This window comes from Rhipicephalus microplus, chromosome 7 (genome assembly GCF_043290135.1).
Source record: "Rhipicephalus microplus isolate Deutch F79 chromosome 7, USDA_Rmic, whole genome shotgun sequence".
NCBI lineage: Eukaryota > Metazoa > Arthropoda > Arachnida > Ixodida > Ixodidae > Rhipicephalus > Rhipicephalus microplus.
This window is the reverse complement of record NC_134706.1, coordinates 37,164,262-37,190,763: the sequence shown is the minus strand read 5'-3', so window position 1 is coordinate 37,190,763 and position 26,502 is coordinate 37,164,262. Positions and strand designations below refer to the sequence as shown.

General features: G+C 47.5%; 3 protein-coding genes and 1 long non-coding RNA gene across 4 annotated transcripts in view; 1 reads left to right on the top strand and 3 right to left on the bottom strand.

Moving 5' to 3' along the window:
* Nucleotides 1-2,788, bottom strand: part of l(2)k05819 (transmembrane protein 94-like protein l(2)k05819) — an 82,821-nt gene extending 80,033 nt beyond the window's left edge. Inside the window, exons 1-2 of the mRNA XM_037430522.2 lie at nt 2,647-2,788; nt 1,663-1,864 (exon numbers count right to left, since the gene is read on the bottom strand). Of these exons, the coding sequence (XP_037286419.2) occupies nt 1,663-1,743 (81 nt within the window). The 5' untranslated portion in view covers nt 1,744-1,864; nt 2,647-2,788. The remainder of the gene's footprint in view (nt 1-1,662; nt 1,865-2,646) is intronic.
* An 8,507-nt stretch (nt 2,789-11,295) lies between these two features.
* Nucleotides 11,296-13,001, bottom strand: LOC119179507 (V-type proton ATPase 16 kDa proteolipid subunit c). The gene is made up of 2 exons (XM_037430592.2): nt 12,734-13,001; nt 11,296-11,613 (listed from the first exon to the last, which is right to left on the bottom strand). Exons 1-2 carry the CDS (start codon nt 12,935-12,937, stop codon nt 11,296-11,298), a joined length of 522 nt encoding a protein of 173 aa, XP_037286489.2. The 5' UTR covers nt 12,938-13,001.
* A 3,125-nt stretch (nt 13,002-16,126) lies between these two features.
* On the bottom strand, nt 16,127-18,645 carry LOC119179494 (V-type proton ATPase 16 kDa proteolipid subunit c). Its single transcript, XM_037430578.2, has 2 exons — nt 18,182-18,645; nt 16,127-16,947 (listed from the first exon to the last, which is right to left on the bottom strand). Exons 1-2 carry the CDS (start codon nt 18,427-18,429, stop codon nt 16,734-16,736), a joined length of 462 nt encoding a protein of 153 aa, XP_037286475.1. The 5' UTR covers nt 18,430-18,645; the 3' UTR covers nt 16,127-16,733.
* Nucleotides 18,646-19,559: 914 nt separating this feature from the next.
* LOC142767418 (uncharacterized) lies at nt 19,560-26,357 on the top strand. The gene is made up of 3 exons (XR_012884863.1): nt 19,560-19,662; nt 21,122-21,184; nt 26,246-26,357. It is a non-coding gene; the product is annotated as an uncharacterized LOC142767418 (long non-coding RNA).
* Nucleotides 26,358-26,502: the final 145 nt, after the last annotated feature.

Genomic DNA, 26,502 nt, shown 5'->3' with positions numbered 1-26,502 from the left:
AAAATGACAAACTTCGAAAGAGCCCATGTGAAATTGTATCAGCTTAAAGAACAAGAGCTTGTTTGTCCATGCCTGTTATCTCTCCTCCTCTGCACGACAGTTGTTTCTACCATGTCTAACCGGTCTAACCAAACAGCCACCTCAGTGGTTATAAGCTCCATCAAATGAGTAACAGAGGGAAGCAGTAAAACAGGCAGTTCAACAAGTTTTACATAATGTAAAAGACACTCACAACACCAGCTATTAAACGGGCCATTTTATAAGGCCTACAAATTTTGAGGAAATCGATCCACATTCTAGGCAATTAAGTCATGACTGCCCAATGAGCATAGCCAGATGTACGGCAGTTGTACAATGTTACAGTTGCAGCTGGCATGTGCAACCGTGACCTGGTTTTTCGATGCTAAATTCGCGACACCATACATGACACAGGCTATCTAGACTAAACAGACACGCTGAAGTGAAGACGATGTTATGAGAAGTGTCCAAAATGTAAACAAGTTATGATTACTAATAATTTGCTCATCTGATTGATTGATATGTGGGGTTTAACATCCCAAAACCACCACATGATTATGAGAGACGCCATAGTGGAGGGCTCCTAAAATTTCGAACACCTGGGGTTCTTAAACGAGCGCCCAAATCTGAGCACACAGGCCTACAGCAATTTTCTCCTCGATCGAAAATGCAGCCGCCGCAGCCGGGATTGGATCCCGCTGTCTGCGGGTCAGTAGCCAAGTGCCTCAGCCACTAGACCACCCGCGGCGGGGCAATTTGCTCATCTCTCAATAGGCTAAGATAGTACATCGCGAAGCTCAAAGCGCTATTCATGGCAAACATTCAACAAAGACTAAATATGGTCCTGCAGCATCTCGAGAAGTAGAAAGAATGCTTACTAGAGAGTGCTCAGAAAGATGAACTTTTTAAGTAACAAAGAGCTGACCTAGTTGGCATGTATGCATGTTAAAACTAACGTAGATCCCCCTACATGTGCCAGATTCACTGTCATCAACTTTCGCCTGGACATGTGCAGGTAAGTTTTTGTGTCTACTGTCCTTTTCATCCGTGTGCACCTCTTGAGCTCTTAGTCCGTGGTTGTGTTGTCTTGACTTCTCTTTCTTATCTGTGTTTGCATACCCAGTCCTTTAGCGTAAAAGTTGAAGCCCGTACAGAAATCTGACTGCCATCAAATACATGCCGGATGGTACTAGACATCTCTTTTGATAGCTAGTTCCACACAGTCACTCGACTGCTTGACAATGTCTACTTGTAGTGTGCAGTAATGTACATGTCCAATCAAAGGGGCATGTCAACCCATTCATGGTCCTCAGACGCATCCACTCTTTAAAATGATCTCGCCAAGCGAATGACAGCACTAGTGCCATCCTAGTAGTATGATAGTGGAAGTTTTTAGCAGGTGAGTGTGGTAAGAAGTCTGTTTCATTTGTACGGCGAAAAATCTACCAGCTGAGGATTAAACGGATGCCCCTTTCCAGTTTAAATGTTTACCGCAAAAGTCTGCAACGGCTACTTCTGCGTTCAGTGTTGACATCAATCCCAAGTACAGCGGCAAGGCAGCGACCACTTCGTACAGTAACCATGGCAACGAGAGGGGCCAATGCGCATGCGCGATGCCCCTCGATAAGTAACGCGTCCACGTACTTTAAACTGCTCCAGTTCCGTCTTGAGGCTGTGATGCAGGCGCCGCAGGGCTCCGGCGGTTGTCAAACCGGCGGGCTCCATGTTGGCGTAGACGACACGTCGTCTGGCTGCTGATTTACCGTGTTTCCCCGTAGTGACTAAGTTTTCTTCACGTTGGAGCCATCGCCAGGATACGGCGAGGCACGGCCTCGCAGTCAAGGCACTGGAGACAAGAAAAAAAAAAAAAGATAACGTCATCACGGAGTCCCCCGATCGCTATCTTATTCGCTACCTTATCGCCGACCAGCCTGCAAAGACGCGCCGTTTTATTCGCTGACTTTAAAAAGATCGGTGTATCGGTAAATCATTTCTACATCAACCGGTTCGATAAGCGGGCACAATGTTCACACGTCCACCTCGCTGTACAGGAAAGCTAAACAAAGGCTCGGGAATCGTCGACAGCTCAAAACAAACAACAAGGACAAACAAACGCCGAGCGATGGGACTGGTCCGGCCGGTGTACGCCTCCAAAAGCTGCGGACACACTGGTGTTCGAACGAGACCTCATAAGTTCAAGACAGTAGTTGGTTGGTACTTCGAGTGCTGTTCAGACTTACTTTCATTTGGAGGGCCACGACAGCGGCGCAAGCACGCTACATCGATCGGTCCAATGGTGCCGTTAATAGATAAACGACCGTGCGTTGGACACCAAGGGTAGGTCATGATGCGAGGATAACATACAAATGCACCGCGTATCTTACAGCGGCGGTCGATTGCGCGCTACTACGAGCGTGTTCGATCGAGCACACTTGTCGGATTGATTGAAGCGACGGATGCCACATGAGGGAAGTGAGCCCTCGCGAACCACGGAATGACGCAACAATCTTTTAAAGCACACAAAACGACGGACGAGCACCGGAGTTCTTGGGTTCACCCTTGGAACAATGAACGCCTATTGGGTCGGTGTGACGTTACGCAAAAGTAGGTCTTCCTCGAGGAGCTTACCGCACTGGCGGACTCCACTGGGCCCGGAGACGTCAATGGAAGTGTGCCATTGAGGGGTTCTATTAGTTGCGCGACAAGTGAGTTATGAAAGCTGTCTGCTAGTTTTTATTTCGGGATGCTGGCAGGCGCCATGCTGGTTTGTGTGCCCGACTGTCGCGACATCTACGGTAAAAAACGCAATAGAAACAAAAACAATTTTTTTTATTATTCTGCATAACACTGAAAACTCACATATAATTAATTGTAAATGTTGCAAATATATTCAGTTTTGAACATTGAAATTGGCGAAATTTGTTACATCTCACAAAAATAGTTTTTGTTCTAAAGACGCCATGTTGAGAAGGACTACGCCATGTTGAGAAGTATTTGTATGAGAGCTGGCTCATTTGAATCGGTCTACGAGCTAGTGAATATCATTTAATGTACATTAAACGTCATTTACTATACTGGAGGAGATTTGCTGCTTGGCTTCCGTAACGTGGAGTGTGCATGTCACCATATGCAAATTATTTCAGCTCTTGTGAGCCAAAGAGCAGCATTTTACATGTTCTCCTATTTTAGGTGCACATAATAATAATAATAATAATAATAATAATAATAATAATAATAATAATAATAATAACCAGCGTTTAAACCACAAAACCAAGATATGATAATGAGAGGCGCCATAGTGGAGTTTTCCAGAAGTTTTGGCACGCTGAGGTTCTTTTATAAAGTGCCTTAAGTATAAGTACAGGAGTCCCTACCATTTCTGCCTTTATAAAAAAAATGGCGTAGTAGTAGTAGTAGTACAAAACTTTATTATATGCATAATCCAGACAGGCTTGAACTCCAGTGCCCCGTAGAATATACGGGGTGGAGAGCGAAGTCTGTCCGGCAGGGTGGTGCCCCTATTCCAGGGCCCCACTGGCGCGAGCCATCCGTTCAGCTCTTTGGATCAGTCGCAGCTGATACACTAGGGCTGGGCTAGACAGCAGCGCCTCACATTCCTCCCACGTGCCAGTGGTCTCGTGCTCTTCGTCGTGCTCTGCGCACTCCCACGTGATGTGAAAGAGCGTTGGGGTGGCTCCACACCACGGGCACATATCTCTGTACGCCGTGGGGTAGATCAGGTGAAGAGTGTGCAGATTTATGTAAGTGTTAGTCTGTATTTTTCTTAGCGCTGTTGCCTCCACAGCGCTGAGCTTGCTGTGAGGACGTGGATACAGCTGCCTATTTTCTCTGTAGTACTTTAAAATTGTTGCGAAGCAAGGGTCCAGGGGTGTAGGGTCATCACTTGCATTGGCTTGAGTGGCTCGGTGATTTGTGAAGCCTCGAGCCGCCTCATCCGCGCGCAGGTTCCCTGTCACACCCTCGTGCCCCGGTGCCCAAGTCACAGCCTGTACGTATTTCACTGTCGGGTCCCATCCTGTCCCAACCAATATACGGAGCGCTTGTGCTCCAATTTTGCCCTTTAGATAGTTTCTGCAAGCTTTTTGCGAATCTGAAATTATTGTTAATCGAGCGTTTCGCGTCCATCCCTCTTTTATTGCGAGTGCTATGGCAACTTCTGCTTGTGTTGTAGACGCCTGATCTATTGAAGCGCAGGCTGTAATTTTCCCTCTATGGTCGGTGGCTACACACACATATCTCTTCGCATTGGTCTGATAAGGCGCGGCGTCAGTGAATCTGGCCGTGTTCAAAAATCTTGTCTTTTTGTCTATGTAGTCAGCCCTTGCCTTTCTTCTTCCAGCATGCAGAGTAGGATCCATGTTGCTTGGTATTGGCAATACGGTGTACCATTTTCTGAATTCGCTTGGTACTTCTTTAGTTTCTTGGTGTGTTTGTAATAAAGTATCGCGCCCTAGTTTTGTTAGGACTGCTCTGCCCGTTGGGGTCTGGAGAAGGCGATTTTCTTGCGCTAGTAACTGGGCCTCGGATAATTCTTCAATTGTGTTATGAAGACCAAGCGCCAGCAGCTTGTCGTTTGAAGTATTCCGCGGTAATCTCAGGGCTGTCTTGTAGGCCATTCTAATTATTTGGTTTGATTTTTCCTTCTCTTCCCTGTTCATAATTTGATATGGAAGCGAGTATGTAATGCGACTGATGACGAGGATTTTGACCAATTTTAGGGTATCTTGTTCTCTCATGCCTTTATGGTTGTTTGTTATTCGCGAGATCATGCGTGAGATCTGCTGTACTGATGATAGTTATAGCGCGAGAACAAAACGACGACACAGAGACAAGAAGGACACGAAAGACGTGTCCAGACGTGTCGTGTCTTTCGTGTCCTACTTGTCTCTGTGTCGTCGTTTTGTTCTCGCGCTATAACTATCGTCATGCCATGCCAACTAGCCCTAGCCGCCACACTTCTAAGCTGTACTGATGTTTTGAGTTGATTTAATGTGTGCAGACATCTCTGATTAGCTTGAAGCCACATTCCTAGTATGCGTACGGTATCTTTCTCCGGAATGACATTTCCGTCGAGCTTGACTTCCAGCTTTAGATTCGGGTCGATCCTCCGTGCTTTTCTCTTCATAAAGTGAATGAGCTCTGATTTTTCGGCTGAGCACTGAAGACCCCGTATCCTTGCGTACTCTTCTATGGTGTTAGCTGCCTGTTGTAACCTATCTTCTTTCTCTGCTAGGCTGCCTGTGGTTGTCCATACCGTAATATCGTGTGCATATATCGCATGTTGTAAACCGGCAATATCTTTGAGTTTTCCTGCAAGGCCTGTCATGGCGACATTGAAAAGTGTCGGTGAAATGACCGCTCCTTGGGGTGTTCCTTTGTTTGGAGGTTTAATGATGTCGGATTCGTAATCTCCCAGCTTGATTGTTGCAGTCCTGTTACTAAGAAAACTTTTGACGTAGTCGAACATTCGTTCTCCACAGTTAGCTTCCTGCAGACCTTCTAGTATTGCTTTGTGACTGATGTTATCAAAGGCTCCCTTCATGTCAACTGCCATAACGACGTTTTCCCCAACCTTAGAGATGTCCATTAATACTTGTTCTTTTAAAAGTAGTAGAACATCTTGTGTAGAAAGGTGTGAGCGAAAGCCAAACATAGTTTCGGGCATGAGGTTGTTCTTCTCGAGATGGTTGAGGAGCCTGGTGTTCACCAGTTTTTCAATGATTTTTCCTAAGCAGGACGTGAGCGAGATAGGTCTCATGTTCTCAATGGCAAGTTTTTTTCCTGGTTTAGGCACCATGACCACAATCGCATGTTTCCATTCTGGTGGGACAGTTCCAGCCAGCCAATGTTTGTTTATGTATTTAGTGAGAGCTTCAAAGGCTTCGTCATTTAGGTTCCTGATCATACCATTGGTGATTTTATCTGCACCCGCGGCTGTGTTCTTCTTGTTACTAAATATGGCTGCTCTTATCTCAGCGTCCGTAAAAGGCTTGTCTAAATCAGGTTGCGGTGATCCTTTATACCTTCCTTGATATGAAGGTGTCGCTCCGTCTTCCCCAAAGCATTTTTTTATGCATCGCTTGAATGAGGTCCTCTTTTGTACCTGGGTATAAGTGCAGCAATCGTTCAACGGCTTTACTGTTTTCATTTTTTGTCTTCGTGGGGTCTATCATGGCTTTCAGTATGTTCCATGTTTTGGCCGTACTCAGCGTTCAATTGAGTGAATCACTGAAATTGGCCAAATTAGTTGCAGCTAGTTGATTGGCGTAATCCTCTGCGCGCTGGGGGATATCTTTGATTTTTTTCTTTCAATTCACGGTTACGTTTCTGTCTTTTCCATCTTTTCGTAAGGCTTCTTCTTGCTTCCCAAAGATGTAGTAGGTGTGAGTAGACCTCAGGGGCATTGCTTGATCGCGTAATTTCTTTACTTTGCCTTTATTTTTGACGCCTTATTTCGTCACACTAATCACTCAAGTTTGTTATATCTGAGGCAGTCAACCTTTGTTCCAGTGATTTTCTGAACGCATGCCAATTAGTTATTTTGGCAACGCCAATCTTTTACGTATCTGATCTGTGTGTATAGTGGTGCATAATATGTAATGATCACTGCCTAGATTTTCTAGAGTGTTGTGCCATTCCACCTCTTGACAATTTTTGCACATAGTTAGATCCGGTGTCGTGTCTCTGGAGTTACTGTTTCCTAGTCTTGTTGACATTGCTGGATCCGTCAGGAGTGTCATACCTGTAATTTCAATTTGCTGGGCTATGTTTCTGCCCTTGGCATCCTGAGTGAGGTATCCCCAGCTTGGGCCTTTCGCATTGAAGTCCCCCACCACTATGAGCGTGCTCTGCTTCGCTAGCTTTGCTGAATCTTCAAATAGTTTGTCGAAAGTTGCCTTTCTTTGTCGAGGTGGGCTATAAATGTTCAGGATGAAAATGCTTTTCTTTTTCTTCTCTTTATATAGAATTTCCGTAATGATATGTGGGATTTCGATTCCTTCTATCGGTTTATGCTGTATTGTGGTTATGGATTTGTGGACTAATGTCGCCACTCTCCATTCGTTGTTATTATTCACAGCTTCACCATGAGTGTCATAACTCTGCATGCTTGGCCTTATTCCCACCTCTTGGAGAGCTATCACAGCAGGTGGCCTCGGCTGCATGGCCACCAGCTGTGAAAGCTGTTCCTTTTTTCGTCGGAATCTCCGGCAGTTCCACTGCCATATGTCACACTCTTCCGTAGTTTTTCTTAGTCGCTTATGCATTGTCAGTATCTTCTTGTGTCATATTAAGTAGGCCCGGCCTGTTGTATGCCTTATCTGCTTTTTCCCTTATGTGGCTGCCATTGGTATGCTTTCTCAACGTCTTCGCGAGTTCTATCTGTTGCGCTTGAATTTTTCTTTACAAAACGTCGAGTTTTCTGTCTACCTGCCCCATGACCTGTTCAACGATGGAGGGAACTATTTCTTTTACGGCTTCTTTCAGAATAGCTATCGTCACCACAGTGTCGCCGTTCAATATTGATACGCTTTGTTGCTGTTGCTGCTGCTGTCCTGCCAAGGAAGATTGAGTGGGTTTCTCTTGTGGTTGTTGCTGCTGCTGCTTTTGTTGGCTTCTAAGTTGCCTATTTTCTCTTTCTAAATCCCCCATTCTTACACGCATTAACTCTAGTTCTCGCTCGAATCGCGCGAGCTGTGTGTGTGTTGATTGCGCTTGGTTTGGAGGAGGTTGGGAGGCTGCCGCTGCCCAGCTTACCCTGAATTTCTGGTGGTGGTGGTGGTGGTGGTGCTGCTGTTGTTGTTGTTGTTGCGGCTGCTGCTGTTGTTGTTGCTGCTGCTGCTGCGGCTGCTGCTGTTGGTGGTGGTGCTGCTGCTGTTGCTGCGATGTCTTCTTGAGCTTCTTGTTCTTGTTCGTTTTGCTTTCTTCTTGCCGATTGCCTTTGGGGCTGAAGTGGTCTCGGGAATTCGATCTGGACCTTGATCTCGAGCGGGAACTGGATCGAGATCCGGAGCGTGATTCCGCGTCGGACCCATCCGTTAAATCCATATCCTGCCTTTCGGTGCTGAACCACCGACGCTTCAGTATTCCTGGAGATCGTTGTCCATTTTCGTGTCTAAGTTGTTGTACCTGTTCTTTTCCCCGTTGGGGGACTTTCTTAAGCCTTTTAGTGCATTCTTTTGCCGCCGTTGGATGATCCCCGCCACATAGTGCACACTTGGGAACGCACTCGTGGTCGTTTGGAGGGTCTTTAAGCCAGCAGCCACCACACACATTCACAGTGGTTGTTGGACAGACGTCCGTCCTGTGGCCTTGGCTTTTACACAGTTTACAGTATTGTCTTGTGGGTTGGTATGGTAGACATGGCATCTCACCACCAAAGTAATACACAAAACGCGGCACAATGGGTCCATCAAAGGTTATCATTGCCGTCTCAGATTTTCCCAACATGCGTGCTTGCGCGATTGTGACGCCCTGCGTGCGTACTCTAAGGTTGTTGAGAAGTTCTTCTTCCGGTGTTTCACGTTCCAGTCCGTGCACAACTCCCTTGAGGAACCCCTCGGGTGTATAAATGTAGGTATTCACGAGATGTCTGGTGTTCTTGAGGTTGAGCGCCTTGATTTTCAAAATTTGCTCGGCGACGTGCTCGTGCGGAGTACTTGCAATGATAATGTTGGATCCATTCCGGAGGCGCAACAGGAATTTGTCACCTCTGCCTATTTCCGCGTCTCCAGATGCACGTGCAATCGCTCGTGCCACTTCATATGTTTTTAAGTCTTTCACCACGAGCCCTGGTTTGGGTCGTATAATAATTTTCATGTCATTCTTGGGTAGAGGCGTCGCACGTGAGCGTCGGCGGCCTCTCATGGCACCCGACGCTTCGCGTCTACTCCCGTGCGCCCGCTCAGGCGTTCCGTAACTGCCACCCGCGTTCCTCTCGCTGTCTCTGAAGCTGCTGTCTGCCAGAGACGCTAAGTCATTAGTTGTTCTTTTCGTAAGATTTAGTGAAGTTTGCTGAAAATCACCAACTTGCCTGGGATCTTCCATGGCCCGCACTTGCTTCCTTAGTCTCTTACGTTCGCGTAATGAAAGAGCAAGCTGCCACTGACCGTCTTTCGCCTCGTCGTCTGCTCCCTTTGATGCTTCATGGTGTTCGCTCGTGTCGCCGCTGGCTGACTCCACTTGTATCGCCTCGTCAGACGATGGGGAGTATTTGACGAAATCTTCTGCAGAGCCCAGTTCTGTGCTCAAATCTTGATCGTCCGTGTCCATGGCTTCCCTTGCCGTTACCTGGTCGTCGTCCGTTGGGTTATTGGCTGCTGCATTGGCACGCCCAGGAGAGTTGCTGGTAGTCGATGCACTGCTCCCCGGTCCGCCGCTAGTCCTAGCCTGGCGGCCGGGCATGCCAGGTCCTTGGTCACTTCAGAAGGGAAGAAATCGGTGTCGTTGTCCCGATAACTTGGTGTTAAAATGATCACGTCATACTTCCAGACACACTCTGCGTTTGCATTAAAGAAGCCACGAAGTTTAACGCAAAAACAGGCAAAATTTTGAGGAGCCGAGACGAACGCGTCCGATCCGCTCGACGCCACCTAGCGTCTCCAAAAATGGCGTGAAAATGAGGACAGAAGCATTCGCCGGATCCCCAACAGGAGAACCCTGCGCACAGCCAAAACATCACCCCCCCCCCCACTCCCCATGAGCACGCCTATGGGTGAGAAGAGAAAATAGGGGAGATATTATGAGAGAGTAGCTGAGATGGTCGGCTTAAATCAATTCTCTTATCTACTACCCAGCATTAGGTGGGGGATGGAGAAGAGAGGAGGGGGGAGGAGGTAAAATATGGCACAGCCAGGAAGGACATGACAACGAGAAGGTAAGTCACCGGTTGAAAATATTATGAATATCAGAGGTGTAGCCATAACTTTTTTTCAGTGGGGGGGTGGAGGCACCTGTGTGCGACCTCCTGGCTACGCCCCATGAGGAAGGTGGTCAGACCAAACGGAGAGGAGATTCCTCCACTGCTATACCACATATGTCAGTGTTATCCTAGCTCTGTACCCCTTAGGATATTATCGATGAAGCTTCCCCTGGCTTAGCTCCACTGCAGTGTAGTACATTGGCCTTTACGACGTTAAAGGGCCCCTAAACCAGCCAGTGGTCAAAATTTAGTTGAGGTGAGGAAGTTGTGCTCGAGTGTACAATGAACACGTAGCCGTGAGAATTTTTCGAAACGGTGCACTAATTGCGGAGTTACACGCGTTTGATCGAAACGTGACGATCGCTTCTTTCTCACTTTCCTACGCTACCCTCTTCCAAAACTGCTTGGCCCCTCCTCGCTGAGTCAGCTGAGTGCCAGCTGTTCGCTGAGTGACCGAAAGTCGTCGGTTGTCGTTCGACCAATCGCAAGCATCGAAAGTGGTAACATCATCGAGTTTCACTGCTGATGTCACACATAATCAGTGGCGGGAATGACAAAAAGAAGAAGCTATTGTCTTTTTTGTGGCGCGCCCGGTAACTGTAGCGCTGCAGCGTGTGGCATCGTTGATGGCGATGGCATTCTGCACGCGATGTGCTTGTTTACTTAAAATGTTTGGGAAAATATTGGAGCGGGTTTAGGGGCCCTTTAAAGGGGCCCTGAAACACTTTTTTCAAGTAACCATGAAATGAATTCACTGAAAGGGCTTATTGCCTCACGAATTCAAAGCCACAAAAATTTTAACAATTCGTCAAGTGCGAGTGGAGTCACAGAGGGTTGTCGCATGCTGCAATTGCATTCTATCTTCTCTCGTCCAGACGAAAGCGCGGGAAGCTAAGCAGGCAGAGTTGGCAGGGCCACAGACAAACGTCACGCGCGTTTCGAGATCTTGAGCACTCTTTTTTTTTTTTCAAATGCGCCTCTTCTCAGTGTGATCGCTCGCGCATGCGTGGACAAGGAGCGGCCTCCCGTGGCGATCTCTGTAACGAGCGAGCGCGCCATGTTCAAATCAGCCAATGGCTGATAGATGGGCCGATGACGTGTGATTTTCGAGCATGTAAGGTGATTTGTCGAGAGAAGAGAAATCAATTTTCAGCTGACTTTGATAATTTATTGTGAATTCCAGGCCGCGTGCTGTGCTAATATTTACCTCGCGTGTTGTTGGGAGCCTCTACCACCGATCGGCAGTGTTTTCTGACCATGCTCTAGAAGTGTTGCAGGGCCCCTTTTAAAAACTAACAGCCAGTCATTTTTTTTTTGCTGGTGATAAGTTTACTGTTTCACCGCGAGAACATGATGAGAGCCACGATGAGGCCGTAAAGGCCGAGCACCTCGGCGAATATGAGTATGAGCACCATGCCGACGAAGAGGCGCGGCTGCTGGGCGCAGCCTCGCACGCAGGCGTTGCCCACGTCACCGATGGCGAAGCCGGCTGCCATGCCGCTCACGCCGACGCTCACGCCGGCGCCCATGTGCAGGAAGGAGGTGAACAGCTTGTAGTGGGCGCCCAGGCCGCTGGACACGAGCACGGCCACCACAAGGCCGTAGATGGCAATGATGCCGGCCATGACCACGGGGATCAGCGACTTCATGATCAGCTGCAATACGAGACAAGAGACCGTTATCTCATTTCCTGCAGCAGATACTCTACATTGCGGATGAGGAGGAGGAAAAACTTTATTGGTCAAGTGAGTTTGGGTCCTGGGCTACTGCATGGCCATCACATTGCACGTGTATGTATCCAGACCACGCAGGGCTAGGGCACCGGCACCCCGGTTCACACAGCAAAGCTGTGCGTCCAGGTCCCGCGATGCAAGCCCATGTGCTAATGGCGGGCTGTTCTTGCGGGGGAGGATCGGCAGGGCAGGCCAGGCGACTCTCCATAGAGAGTGCACTCCAGAGAAATGGGGGCGGAAGTTACGTTGCGGAAAAATAATTCAGGTGCCCGGTTTGCCGACTTCTTAGACTAGATTTAAATATACACCAAATGGGCTTTCGTTTGGCGTTTTGACTCTTAGCCACAGTCGGGAAGGCTGCCAATGCCTTAGCGAAGTTTATTAAATGATCGAAGAAATTTGGACAATAGAGCCAACTGATACTCCTATTGTTTAAATTGTGTTTTCTAATTTTTTCTAAATTACCAAGGTCAGAGTTACTATCTGTTTTTACTCATCCATCGGAAGTATTTGCAATTTGATTACATTATATCCTTCATCTTTAACTAGACGACATTTAATTTAATATTTAGGGATTTCTTTCGGGAACTACCCAGTTCTTGGCCAACCCCCAGCGTAGGTGTGTGCCACTGTTGTACCCTATTCAACTCTGAAGCCGCGCCCACGGGCGAGATCGAGAGAGAAATGAATGAAAGAAACGGGCAAAGAAAAAGATCGCAGTATCACTGGTAGCGCAAAAAAAAAAAGCGATAGCAACAAATTGAAATTTCACGCGAATTAGGGCTAGTAGAACCCTTACAGCATCCGACCCTGCGTAACTACACAAAACGCTCGCGTGAGGGAACTTCGAAGGAAGCGACCATCGTGCTGGTGGTACACGGCACTACAAAGTACGTGGGAGATGCCAGTCAATTCCTGTCAGGATAGCGAGGGACGCGCCTGGTTAACTGTGCGGCTCCCGTATATTTATATACACAGTTCAGTTTCTCGATCAAAGGCCACGACGATTGCATCCCGTACTCCATACGTTCGGGGTTCTCACCTCGGGCTTCATCACTGACGCGGCGGCGATGCTGGCGCCCGCCTTGGCCGTGCCGTACGAGGCGCCCAGGGCGCACAGAGACATGGCGGCCACAGCACCCATGATGCCGAAGAAGGGCGCGTACAGGGGTTCGTGTTGCTCTTCCTCGCCAGACAGGACCACCTGCAGGGCGGTCACGACGCGCTCGGGGACGTTGGCGGCCATGTCGACTGCTTAGGCGACTTCGAGCGGCTTATCACGGGGAACGGGCAGCAACTTCGTCGCACGATACCTGCGGGTCGCAGCGGGAGCGCAGGAGAGAGGCGTTCTTCTTGGACGCTGAACGTGTGGCTCGTACCCGCTAAGAGGGTATCGGATTATATGACTACAGATGTTTTAGGTTACAGGGCCCGAGTTTGAAAGGCGAGACCAAGGGTTTAAAGGCGGAAACGGAAGAGAGGTTATAGGTGTAGGGAGGGGAAACCATAAGCAGTCTGTTACCAAAGCGCGCGAGCCAGAAAGAGGAAGCATAGGCACACCGTCACATCCATCCATCCATCCATCCATCCATCCATCCATCCATCCATCCATCCATCCATCCATCCATCCATCCATCCATCCATCCATCCGTCCGTCCGTCCGTCCGTCCGTCCGTCCGTCCGTCCGTCCGTCCGTCCGTCCGTCCGTCCGTCCGTCCGTCCGTCCGTCCGTCCGTCCGTCCGTCCATCCATCCATCCATCCATCCATCTATCTATCTATCTATCTATCTATCTATCTATCTATCTATCTATCTATCTATCTATCTATCTATCTATCTATCTATCTATCTATCTATCTATCTATCTATCTATCTATCTATCTATCTATCTATCTATCTATCTATCTATCTATCTATCTATCTATCTATCTATCTATCTATCCATTTACGTCACTGAAACAGCTTTGGTGGGGTACCAGTGCAGTAAGACACGAAGTTTTAAATGTCACGGTAATGTTATCAAAACATCACATACAAACTTATCGTTAATCAGGCACACAGGCCAATCACATTCAGGTAGTATCATCATTAGATTGAAGCAGGTTAACAGCCGCGTCATTATGCTACCCGGACGTCATAAAAGCCGCCAGGTTGGCACCATGTAGGTCCGGAAGCTGCGTGCTCGAAGTCACGTGTACACGATCAATAATAATCACCTCTACATCTACGCAACTTATGCAATACACCGAAGACATGGTACAGAACATAAATACCAATGCCTTACGCAATGTCACGGCCATAAATGAACTTACCACCGTGGAGGCGTCCACCGTGTTATTCGAATACGGGGTGGGTGTGCGGAAGCGTGAATCAGACGACGCCTCTCGCGAAAATGTCGTTTCAGGTGCGTTCTCACACGACTATAATAACAGCGCGGGATGCAGTACCATCACGACGACGCGAAAGATATGCAGGCGGAAAAAGCCCTCGTTTCGTTGCGACGAAATAGACCTTCCTCTTCTTCTTTCTTGAAGAGCTTGAATAAGACTCGAATGTATCCGATAACTTTGCACGTGGTTCGCGAGCTCACGTGAACTGGTGGATTTAGGTTTTATTTTAGGGGCGAAGTTCCTTAAGGCGCGGGTCTGTACATTCTTGTATGTATGTATAGTAGTACGCAGCCACCGGTGGCACACAAAGAGCAGGTATGTGCCACAGGGTATGCGAGATGGGAGATGGCGGTACTTGGAGTGGTTACTAGATGGACGGACGGACGGACGCATGGATAGACACGCGGACGTATGGACGGGTGGACGCACGAACAGGCAGACAGATGGATGGACGGACTCACGGACGGAAGCATGGATTGACGCACGGATGGTCGCGCGGATGGACAGAAGCACGGGCTTGTATAGTTGATGATGCTGACACGACCGATCATTGGCTTATCCAACATGTGGCTTCTAGGCATGCCCTCAGATGTATATCGTGTGACCATGTGAAACCAACCATGATCCGAGGCACATGCATTGACCCAGTATTTGCAAATTTTCCACTGCATTCTATACAAGAACCGCTCACTCTTCATTTCACGGACCATAAAGCCGTCATAATGAAGGGACATCGTCTCTAAGAACAAATAAAAGTTGATTTTTATAAACACACACAGTGTTTTTCATGTCTTTACACGATGATCAGTAGGCGAACTAAACACGGAAGATTCACGATCTACCGATGATTCCCTCCGGAGCTTCGCCCACTCGTCATCATTCACCCCGTGGATATGCAGTGATTTTTTCTTCAGGGAGTGGTCTTCTGACAGTGGTGTGCACTATAGCTAAAACTAATGCTATACTGCAACCACCACCACCAACTGTTCGTGCTGTTATTCCTCCCACTACTACTATTAGTGCTACTACTACTACTGCTGTTGCCACTACTACTACTGCTGCCACTACTGCTACTACTACTTCTACTACTACTACTACCACCACCACCACTATTACTACTACTACTACTACTACTACTACTACTACTACTACTACTACTACTACTACTACTACGGACGTAGTTAAAAGACAATAAAGAGAAAAAAACAGAGTTTTAGAACAGCGCAATGCTTTGCGTTGCGTATGCGTCGCGCGCCTACCTCTTGCGGGCTTTTATTGAGTGACGAACGCTAACGCTACGCCCGTAACACCCGCAAGCTTTGTTGTGTACGGTGTTCAATTACCCGACGGCTTGAAATTTAGATGGATAAACTGCACTTTGAGAACTGTTGTACCTTGAGTTATGACTATCACGAGTTTATTTTTATATTACCTGACGAAATCTCCGCGCGTGACGTGAAAATTTTCAAAATGTATTTTTCATATTTTCGACACATTGGGCCGACGAAATTTTGTGAAACATTGTGTTAGGGCTATGACACCCACAGATGACAACGTACTTCATTATTGTCGATTAGGCCTGTTCATTATTATAGGATTAGGCATGTTGCAGTCTGCTTTGATCGAATGTCCGTGATAGTGATATTCATATACGCAAAATATGTTGCGAATCGTCTCCAGCACTGCACAGCCATGCAGCCGCCCCAGCTCTTCCTTTTTTCGCACGCCTGTTGTGCACGATCAACTGATTTCACTTTATTTTTGTGAGTTTTCAACTGCGCAAGCAGACAACGTGTAGCAGACACGCGTGAAATATTGATAGGTTCAACGCTTAGTGCTAGCATGGTACATGTGCTCTTAAAAAATAAGGGGCAAGGAAGAGATATGACCTGTATAGGGGATAAAGAAACCATCCCCTCGTTGTTGAGATAGGGGGGGGGGAGGGGCGGTGGTTGAGATGTCCTATAAGCGGCTAACATAGTACAGCGAATAGAAGGGAAGTAAACCACTAAGCGAAAGATTCGAAGAAATGGTGTCCTACGAAAATTTCTCAAAGATAAATGTGGTTTATTACTTAACACAGAATGAACAAGAAAACAAAGGTGCACACTTTTCAACATAGTCCCAGTCCCAAGCACTTCCCGTTAGAAAGAAAAAAAAACAAGAAAAAGAAACCCTGGAAAATGGTAACAAGGGCCAGTATAGGCCATGCGGACATCATTGGTGAGTCTGCAGCGGTCAGTGACCAAGCTCTCCACGGTGTTGCAATCGATGTCCAGAAATCTCACCAAGTCCTCGTAGCTTTCCCAGTTTCGCCCGTTGGACGCCTGCACCGAGCTTTCCTTCTTTTTTCAAGGCGGCGGCACCACGGAACAGTAAGCACTCTCCCATCTGCAGAGACGACCCACTGTCCCGATCACACTCTCCCTCACTTTGGACAGATCCGCTGTCGGCTAGCAGTCCACTCACAACTAACATCAGCAGGCGAAAGAAAAAAAAGAACGGTGGTCTGTGTCATACTTTTGAGGGTCGTACTTCCAAACAGCCGCCCGTCGCCAAGTCCCTTGGACGTTCACAGACACGCATTGACCAGCCATCCTTTCGGCTCTCCTGCTGACGACGAGGCAGGTCCTTCGGGTCTCGACGGGTTGCACTAACGCGAGTACATGATGAGCGCCACAATGAGCCCGTACAGACCGAGCACTTCAGCGAAGATCAGGATCAGGATCATGCCGACGAAGAGTCGAGGCTGCTGGGCCGTGCCGCGCACGCCGGCATCCCCGACTATGCCGATGGCGAAGCCCGCGGCCAGGCCGCTCAGCCCAACGCTGAGGCCGGCGCCCAGGTGCAGGAAGGACTGGTACAGCCTGCACCGACGGTTGAAAAGTGTGGATCACGGCTCAGTGCCCTCCATTCGTCCGAAAGAGATGCTCCCAAAAGATTACGCCCAACTTCAACCGACTAAAAGGGGCATTGCGACAATTTTCCGAGTAATAATCGATGGTTACATTAACTGAGTTGTTGGCTCCCGAGTCAAATATCACCAAAATGTTTAGAATCATTGATGGTGATGATTGACGACATACGGGGCTTTATGGGCTAAGTGCCAGTGATGGCCAAAGAGTGCCGGGTCATGATTTGGGATGTGGTTAGTGATGGTGCTTGGTGGCTGTATAAGGGCCTAAAATCATGCGCACTGAAGGTGCGTAAGAGAGCAGATTTGTTAAAATAATGAGGGGCATCAACATACACACAGTGTGCTGAAAAGTTGCAATCGTACACAGTCCTACTACCTCCCAAGGAAACTTGCGCGCAGAAGAATAGTGCATAAACACAATGTCGTAGCGCCATTTTCTTGAAAAGGATGCGCTACGAATTTAAAGTCCAGACGATGTTCACTGTGCGGGACTCTGAGAAAGTTTAAAACAAAGTGATGATCGACGCATGCATGGTTGCCTAGAATTACTAAAGTACAAGCAGAGTTACAGGTACTTATCACACGCTTCGAGTGCATTCTCTCTCCTTTGATGCTAGCGAGCCCGCCGAAAGCTACGCAGTGTCGACAAAGGGGCATGTAGATTAGTCCTTTCGTCAGTCCGCTTCACGACCTTCAACACGTTTTCTTTCTTTTTCCTTGTTTTCTTTGAACGCACTGTTCACCTTTAGTGCAATTGCGAGGCCGTGCATCGGCACATGGCGACATCTAGCGGCGGCTACGGTAACTGTGTAGCTTACAGTGCTCAAATCAACCAACGGCATCATAGTCTGTGCCATCATTTGCCGAGAGAAGAGGGAATTATCTCTATAGCTACCTTTGTGAATTAATCGTAGATTGAAGGCGGCGTGCTGCGTTATAACCGCGTGTTCTCAAGAGTCCCAACAATAGCAATCGGCAGCGTTTTCTGAATAAGCTCACGATCGAGAAGAGCGCCGATTTTCTGAAAACAAAGAATACAAATAACGCAAGCTACTAACACACCTTCGAGGACCTAATTTTGTCTACACCTGAGTTCATGTGCATTTGCGGGCCTGTCCGTCTGCTGCTACGGTCAGAGACAGTGGATATAATGCGAGGGGGAAATATTCACACGTGTTATGTACCTGTACGAAGAGCTCAGTGCACTAGAGATGAGCACCGCCACCACAAGTCCGTAGATGGCGATGATACCGGCCATGACGACCGGGATGATGGACTTCATGATGAGCTCGGGACGCATCACCGACATGGCGGCGATGCCCGCGCCGGACTTGGCGGTGCCGTAGGCGGCGCCCAGCGCGCTGAACGATATCGCCGCCACGGCGCCCATGACGCCGAAGAAGGGCGCGTACGGCGGCTCCTTGTCCTCCATGATTACGTGAGGCCGGCGCTTCTCAGTCGCCCCGCTGTGGCTGCCGCTTCAGTTCTTGCATCAGGGTGTCCTCCGACTCGACGATCACCTGGACCTCACGACAGCAGACGACGATCTCACCGTTTAGATGTGGTTTCCGCCGCCGCGACCTCCGCGTTCTTGCGTCTTCCTTTTCGTCTTTCATCTGCAACGCGCATGGTCTTCATAAGGGGATTATTCCGCCTTTGCCCGTTAGGGTGTGCCCATGTTTGTTGTGCTCTAGAGTGTATTGTATAGTTCGTCCTTGGTTGAAACGACGATGATGATGCTATGTAAATAGTCGGCATAAGCGATTACGGCGAGGGACGTTTGGCTATGGTTTTGGTTAGTAAAAGCTAACAACATTCCTTATGCAATCATTTAAGTCAACTCGAAAACGAAAGTCGTCTTCTTCATTTCTTAATAAAAAGTATTAAAGGACCATAATATAGGTATTGATCCTCACTCTTTCATTGATTGCCCTGTCGATTAGAGAACACCCAGGTCTCCCTTGCCCAGGCCTTGCGTAGTCGGCGCTTAGCCGATCAGCTGGATGGCCCAGATTTGGCCGATTAGCTCTGAGCTGTGCAGGGCATCGATGAACCGGCGCCAAAAGAACATCTGAGTTAGAGGTACATTCTATGTCACGTATAGTTGCTTCACATTCACAGAACATACATGTAACATGTGTTAGGGCGTAGCAGGTTTCGTTCAGTGTCACTATGTGGCGGCCACCAGGCTTATCCCATGATTGTTCACGAGATTTTACGCATGTTCAACTGGGATGTCACGCACTGGTACGATGTACTCCCATTGCTTTAATTCCTGGGTAGTATCGCTTATTCAATGAGCACCGGGAAAAGTTATCATCATCATGAACACTGTGTGTGAACGCAGCAAGCGTTCACGCACATTGTGCATATGCCGCAAAGTGTTAGATTAAGCGAAGATCTCAAGAAACGTCCTGCAAAGAGAGGTAAAACGCAAATTAGTTTCTCGCATCTCATTCGCTATACTTTCACAAAAAGTAAGCTTCATTGCCTTCTTTGCTACATTTTCTTTTTCTTTTGTTTTGCAAATCATTTTGCATTCCTGTTGTCGCGGGATGACAAGTTGAAGAAATGGAAGTGCCGGCCGTCGCTCGTGGTGCGCGTGACGCGTCAGAATCTTCCAGGCGTGTCCACCGCCGGCATCTTCGAGGTCTTCAGAGCTCCGGTAAGTCGCTCTCCGTCCTCCGGTCCAACTGTATATCCAACAACTCGATGGCTTATTCTTGTTACGGGTCGTTCGTCTCAACCGCTGACGAGTTCGAGCTTCCATCCGCTTCGAAACCCTATTTATCTGGCAGGTGACACCATCCCGCCACGGCAGTTCTAGAAAAAAGTTGGCAGCGTGTTACTGATCTCTGTAGCAGATGAAGGCGAATTCCTGCTCCACACTTAGCAAATGCTTTAAGCGACACAAGCGGGGACCACAATACATAGCGAGTCGCAGTGCTAAGTGTTGTATCGTCGTCGGACGCGATGCACGGGGAAGGCGAGGCCGGCCGGGAAGGAGGAGAAAGTGAGACGCCCTCTGCGGGGGCCAGAGAACCGGTCCCGAAACCGTAACCCACATGCCACAATAAGAGAGAGATACTCTTCATCACAAATGTGTCTGCCGGCCTTATACACCACTGGCATGATACTCTGTATAGTGGTGGAGAAGGGCATTGCAGCGTGGCTGAATAGAGGGAAGACAAGAATAAAACAAAATGATATGTGAAATGCGCAAGTAAGTGAGGCACGCAATAAATTACCTTGGCGATATCAGTCTATTGCGTTGCGACTCCCCACCTAAAACTCTCTGCATTTTTCATGGTGTTAACATATTAATTATTGTTGGGCTTTCGCAGCACGGAAACCCCGATATGACACACGCCATAGTGGAAGGCCCCAGAAATTTCGATCATCCGGCGTTTCTTAACGTGTACCTAAGTGCGTGAATCTCCCTCGAAATGCGGCCGCCATGGACGGTATTCGATCCCGTGACCTTTCAGATGAGCACCATAACCATTACAGCACCATAGCTGGTTGACGTGGTGTTGATGTCGTGCGTCTGTCATCAGATGACGTCATGGCATGACGCAAATGGACGACACAAATTTCGAACGTTTGTGACGCCAGTGATACCGTTGTATTACATTAATGTAATGCAACTTTCGTTAAAGTTCTTGTTGACGCCGTCTCCCGCGGCCACTTTTTCGTCGAACGGGACATACAAGGCGCTAAGCCTAAACTATACGGCCAAAGGAGGCTAGCTGGAAGGTACGGGAAGAGGACTTGATGCTTTGTACCGAACGTAAGGCACTCATACCGGTGCTCTAACATGGTCGCTATGATGTATGATATATACAAACAGTGCGGGAAAATGATTACGTGTGTGTGGCTATGGCAGGGTCATCACGCATTTTAATGTCATCGAAGCGTAGTTGAAACGCCGCCAGCGTGCGTTCTCGACATTGTTGGCTCTCCAATATGGCGGCTAGGACGAGGTTAATGCAAGCCACTTTCGATGTCATGTAACCACAGCGTTAGTAACGTTTCAGAATTAGTGATTTCTTTGAAGGATACAAAGGCCCACCAAGATACGCAGTCCTTTCATTCCGCACTTTTCTATTTTGTGTTCTTTACAGCTCTCGCAAAGGAAAACGACCCGCTTCCGAAGACGCTATTGCAGTCATGAAGCAAGTTCCAAGGTAGGGCTCTTAACAATGTGTGTGAACTTCTCGAGCGTTCACACACAATGCAGACGCCGCAAATGCCGCTAAATGTGAATGCCGCAAAGCGTTTGCTTAAGCGAAGAGCTCAAAAATTTCCTGCTGATAGAGGCAAAAGGCGGGTGGCGAACAAGAGGACCGATGCAGCGGCAAGTTAGATTGGGTTAACAATAACACTTATAGACGAGACTTATTTCTGGGGCTCGACGTCCAACGACCACGAGATGATTATGAGAGACGCCGTATAGTGGAGGGAACCGAAATTTAGTTTGTCTGGGGTTCGTTAACGCTCGCCCAAATCAAAGTTCACGGGCCTCCATCGTTTCGCCTCCATCAAAACGTGGTCGCCGAGGCTGGTATTCAATCCCGTGACCTTCGGGAGTGGTCGAGCGCCGCATCCACTTGATGAACGCAGTGGGCGTTAATTATATACTACAAACACTTCGAATATGTGTTGCATTTAGAACATACAGAAACGATGCATCAGGTGTCTTAACATCATTCTCTTTATTCTCCGATCCCACGCGCTCCTCCTCATCTTCTTTCCTATATACATCATTTCCCTGGCTGATAAAAAAAAAAAACTATCGCATGCGGAGCACATAGTTCCTGAGCTTCGATGGTGTTTTTTTTTTCACTCGTCAGTTCTTTTGTGATGGCTGGCCGGACATTTTGTTCTGCAGTGTAGATGGTTCGTTGATTTGGGTACCCTTCCCTTGCGTATACGTGGACAGTAGTCGTGTTGTTCACTCGCAGGTGCACTACGTTGAAAAGGTTCATCTGGTGACGGCAGATTCCAATTTAGAATTCCAGGCCGACTGCTTATCAGCTTCCCCGCGGCTTCTGGGTGTACTGCTTGAAATTGGGAAGAGTTCCATACGTGACCGTCTTCCAAAAGAAATGAGGCTGGCCCTCGTTGCTTAATGATTTTCCTCGGTTCCGAAAAGTGCGAGGATATTTTCCCGGCTTTCTCACACGGACATAGTCACTGATGGCAAAGCCTCTGGTCCGAGCTCCACGACGGCAGTCAGTGTAAAGTTTGGAAAAAGCTTGTTTTTGTTCGACACGCTGGCGCAGCCGTTTCATCGACTCTGCTGGATTTTCGTGAAAAGAAGAATCCGGTAATCCAACTGTGCTTAAGCGAGTTCGTGGCAGTCGTCCATGCAGGAGAACGGCGGGTGCCACTCCCGTTGTGGTATGAGGTGTGCAGTGGTAGACGCCCAAATAGTTTGTCACGGCGACACGGGTATCATGCCGCAATGCCATCTGGAGAACAGACTTGAGGACTCAGTTGAACCTTTCTACAAGACCATTAGCTTGCGGGTGGTAGACAGAAGAGAAGCAATGGCGTATGCCACGTTCCCGAATGAACTCCTGAAATTCAGCTCCGCTGAATTGTGGCCCGTGACCCGAAACTATTTCATTCGGATTGTCATAAAGAGCAGAAACTTGTAACAAGTTGTTCTTGACCGGCACCGTAGAAACTTGTCTCGAAAAAAAAAACACTTCTGGCCATTTGCTGTGATAACCAATAAGCGTCACCGCATAACGGCAATTGATGAGAGCTTGCTCAAAAGGTCCAATAATATTAATGGCAATTTTCTCCCAAGGCTTGTCAGGGAAAGTTACTGGCTGCATAGGGGCTGCAGTAGACTGTGCAGATTTATCACATAAATGGCAAACAAGACATATTTTAACCAGTTTTTCTACGTGGTCATCCATTCGAGGCCACCAGTACATCTCACGCAGTCTACTTTTCGTACGACTGATCCCCGGATGCGATTCATGTGCGAATTATATCAAACGACGAGTAAGGCTACTTGGAAATACGATCCTTTCACAACGGTACAGCAAGTTGTGCACAATGGATAATTTGTCACGCACATGAAAATATGGCATTAGCACTGTTTCCAGAGATTTTTTTTCAGGCCAAAATGACGAAACATAGTCCATGACTTTTGTGATTATCTCCTCAGATGCACTCGCTGTTTGTAATTTTGCCAGGGTTAACATTGGAGAAAGCAGGCAAACAAATTGATTGTCAGGGACCTGACCGATTGCTCCTAGTAAAGGCAGTCGAGAGAGTGCATCAGCCACCACAAAATCATTTCCCTTGCGATACGCTACAGTGTAGTTGTAGCTCAGCCGTCGCGCTGACCCATGTGAAATGCGCAATGACCGATGTCTAACACCCTTAGTAGACAACAAGGTAACAAGGGCACCATGGTCAGTTCACAGAACGAAGGGGCGACCTCAAAGGTACACGTGCCAATGTTCACAAGCCCAAACACATGCTAAGGCTTCGCGTTAACATGCAGAATATTTCCGTTCTTGTGGGCTCAAGGTCCGGGAGGCAAAGGCAACCGTCTGTAGAATTCCCTTGCTCTCTTGTTGTAGCACAGTACCTAGCCCATATTCAGAGGCATTGATCATGACGAAGACGAGAAGGTTCAGATCAAAGAAATGCAGAACCTTGCAAGTTGTCAGCAGCGGTTTCAAACTGACGAAACTCTCTTCGGCAGCTGACGTCCAAGCAAATGGTTCGTTGCCTCGAAGCGATACCCGTAGAGGTTCCACAACATCCGAAAAATGGGAACGAACTTGGCGTAAAATCCCGCCGGGCCAAGCAGGGAACTAAGTTCATTTATGTTTGAAGGCGCCGGGGATTTTTTCATCGCTTGGATAGATGACACTAGCGGGAAGAGTCCTTTGCCATTCACAACATGTCCCAGGAACGTGAGTTCCGTGACGTCGAAAACATACTTCTGATTTAGTTTCAGGCCTGCTTTAGAAAGTCGTTGCAAAATGTTGCGAATGCTTGCAGGATGGTCTTCTCGAGAATGGCCATAGACGATAATGTTGTTATTGTAAAAAAGCACACCTTTGCACCCTTTCAGTATGATATGCATGATTTTCTGAAACGCTGACAGTGCTGAAGCAAAGCCGAAGCATACTCTTTTGAAGCGAAAAAGCCCGTCGTGCGTAATGAAAGTAGTCAGGTCACGACGTTCAGGATCTAATCCAAGTTGATGGTAAGCAGACGCCAAATCGAACTTCGAGAATCACTTGGCGCCAGCTAAGCTGTGTAACAGCTCATCTTTCTGCGGCAGTGGAAAGCTATCAACAATTATAGTTTTATTAGGCTCTCGCAGATGAACACACATTGAGCCATATTTTTTCTTAACAACCACTATAGGAGAAACCCGCTGAGAGGCATCAACGTGCTCGATTAGGTATTGAGCTTCAAGTTTCTCCAGCTCGGCTGACAACTGCTCACGTAGGGTCACCGGCAGCCGTCGTAATTTGCTGGCAGCGTGTGGAATGGACCCACGAACCTTAACTTTGTGTTTGAATCCTTTGGCAAGTTCGAGCTGTTGGTCAAAGAGATAGATGTTCATACTCTGAACGCAACTCAGTTGGCAATGTAGGAGTGCTGGAGGAAAATGAAAGACACTCAAGTCATTTACCTTCAATGTTCATCTGTAGTGCCACAATGGCGTCTAAGTCCAATACAGTGGTGCCTTAATAAACAACATACATAACAATCCAAGAAGTTCTGTCTTGGAACGCAGCTGAAGCGACAAAACACCCTCGAACTGGTATCTTTGGCTTGGAGTAGTCGAAAAGCTGCACTGAGGTCGACTTAAAAGGGCAAGTGATCGCATAAAACTGACGATAGAGTTCTTCAGCCAAAATAGTGACAGAAGATCCCGTATCAACTAGAAACAAGATACTCTGACCTTCCACCGTGATGGATGCGTAAATGCCATGCTTGTGTCCCTTGACAACACGAACTGTTTTGCCGCTACACTCAGAGCTAGTGTCGTCATCGTCATCAACTTGTCGAACTTTCGCAGAGTATTCAGAAGACATACACATGACGTCTAAGCGCCCAATCTTCTCGCAGAGACGACATCTGCGCCAGCGAGCCTTACGTGCAGGATTATTTGCAAGATGATCAGCCGCCCCACAACGATAACAAGCTCGAAAGTTTGCAGTGCCTTGTACAGGATACCCCATTGGTTCGACTTTGCACTTAGCACAACATAGCATAACTTAGCATCATACAAACTACTTGCTTTACAAAAGCGAAGGCTTCCAGCATGGCGTTTTCATTTGCGCAAGCTTTATCATTCTTTTACTGTCACAGATTTAACCAACTCATCGCATTTTTCCACGTTTAGATCACACATACAATGTACAACCCATGTTTGTGACTACTTCCTTTGTGACCTAGCACTGTTTTGGTAATTCGTATTTTGAACAAACTAACAAGCGATATTTAATTCTGTAACATACTGAAACAGATGCGAAACATATTATTTCACGTTTTGTTTGATATATGCCTTCGTGATTAAATTACGCTATATATATATATATATATATATATATATATATATATATATATATATATATATATATATATATATATATATATATATATATATATATATATATATATTCCTTTATTTTTTTCTGTTCTGTTCAAGTATTTCTTTTGTTAACATAACCTAATCATACTCTAATACCTCCCTTATGTAATGCCCACAAAGACCGATACATTCACGTGTGCACGAATAAATAAATAAAAATAAATAAAACAGGAGATCGTAGATCTGCGAACTTCGGATAACACAGAAGTTTTTTTTTTAGCACAGGAAGACGACATGCTAATCGCTGTAGTGCGGTTAAAAGACCAAACGCAGGGAAAAGAAAAAAAAAGCAATGTAAATACAACACGTGACCACGCCGCGGTGGTCTAGTGGCCAAGGTATTCGGCTGCTGACCCGCAGGTCGCGGGATCGAATCCCGGTGGCGCCGGTTGCATTTTCGATGGAGGCGGAAATGCTGTAGGCCCGTGTGCTCTGATTTGGGTGCACGTTAAAGAACCACAGGTGGTCGAGATTTTCGGAGCCCTCCATTACGGCGTCTCTCATAATAATGGTGGATTTGGGACGTTAAACCCCAGATATCAATCCAATACGACCCGTGTCAAGCTCTATATACATCATGTGTACACTACCGCCGACTTGTGTGCAGTCTGGAGTTCGACAAGGAAGGCCGCGCACAAGCGGACACCCGACTGCGTTGGCTGACCGCAGCTACCCTGGCCATGTTCCTCCTTCTGTGCATCGGCGTCACCACGTTCTTCATGTTTGCTGGTACGATTGATTGATTGATCGATTGATTGATTGATCGTTTCGTTCACAAGGGCTTAACGTCCCGCAGCAATTGTAGGGAATCGAGGACACCACCGGGCTTTCACGCCTCGCAAACTACTCCGCAGTAATAATGAC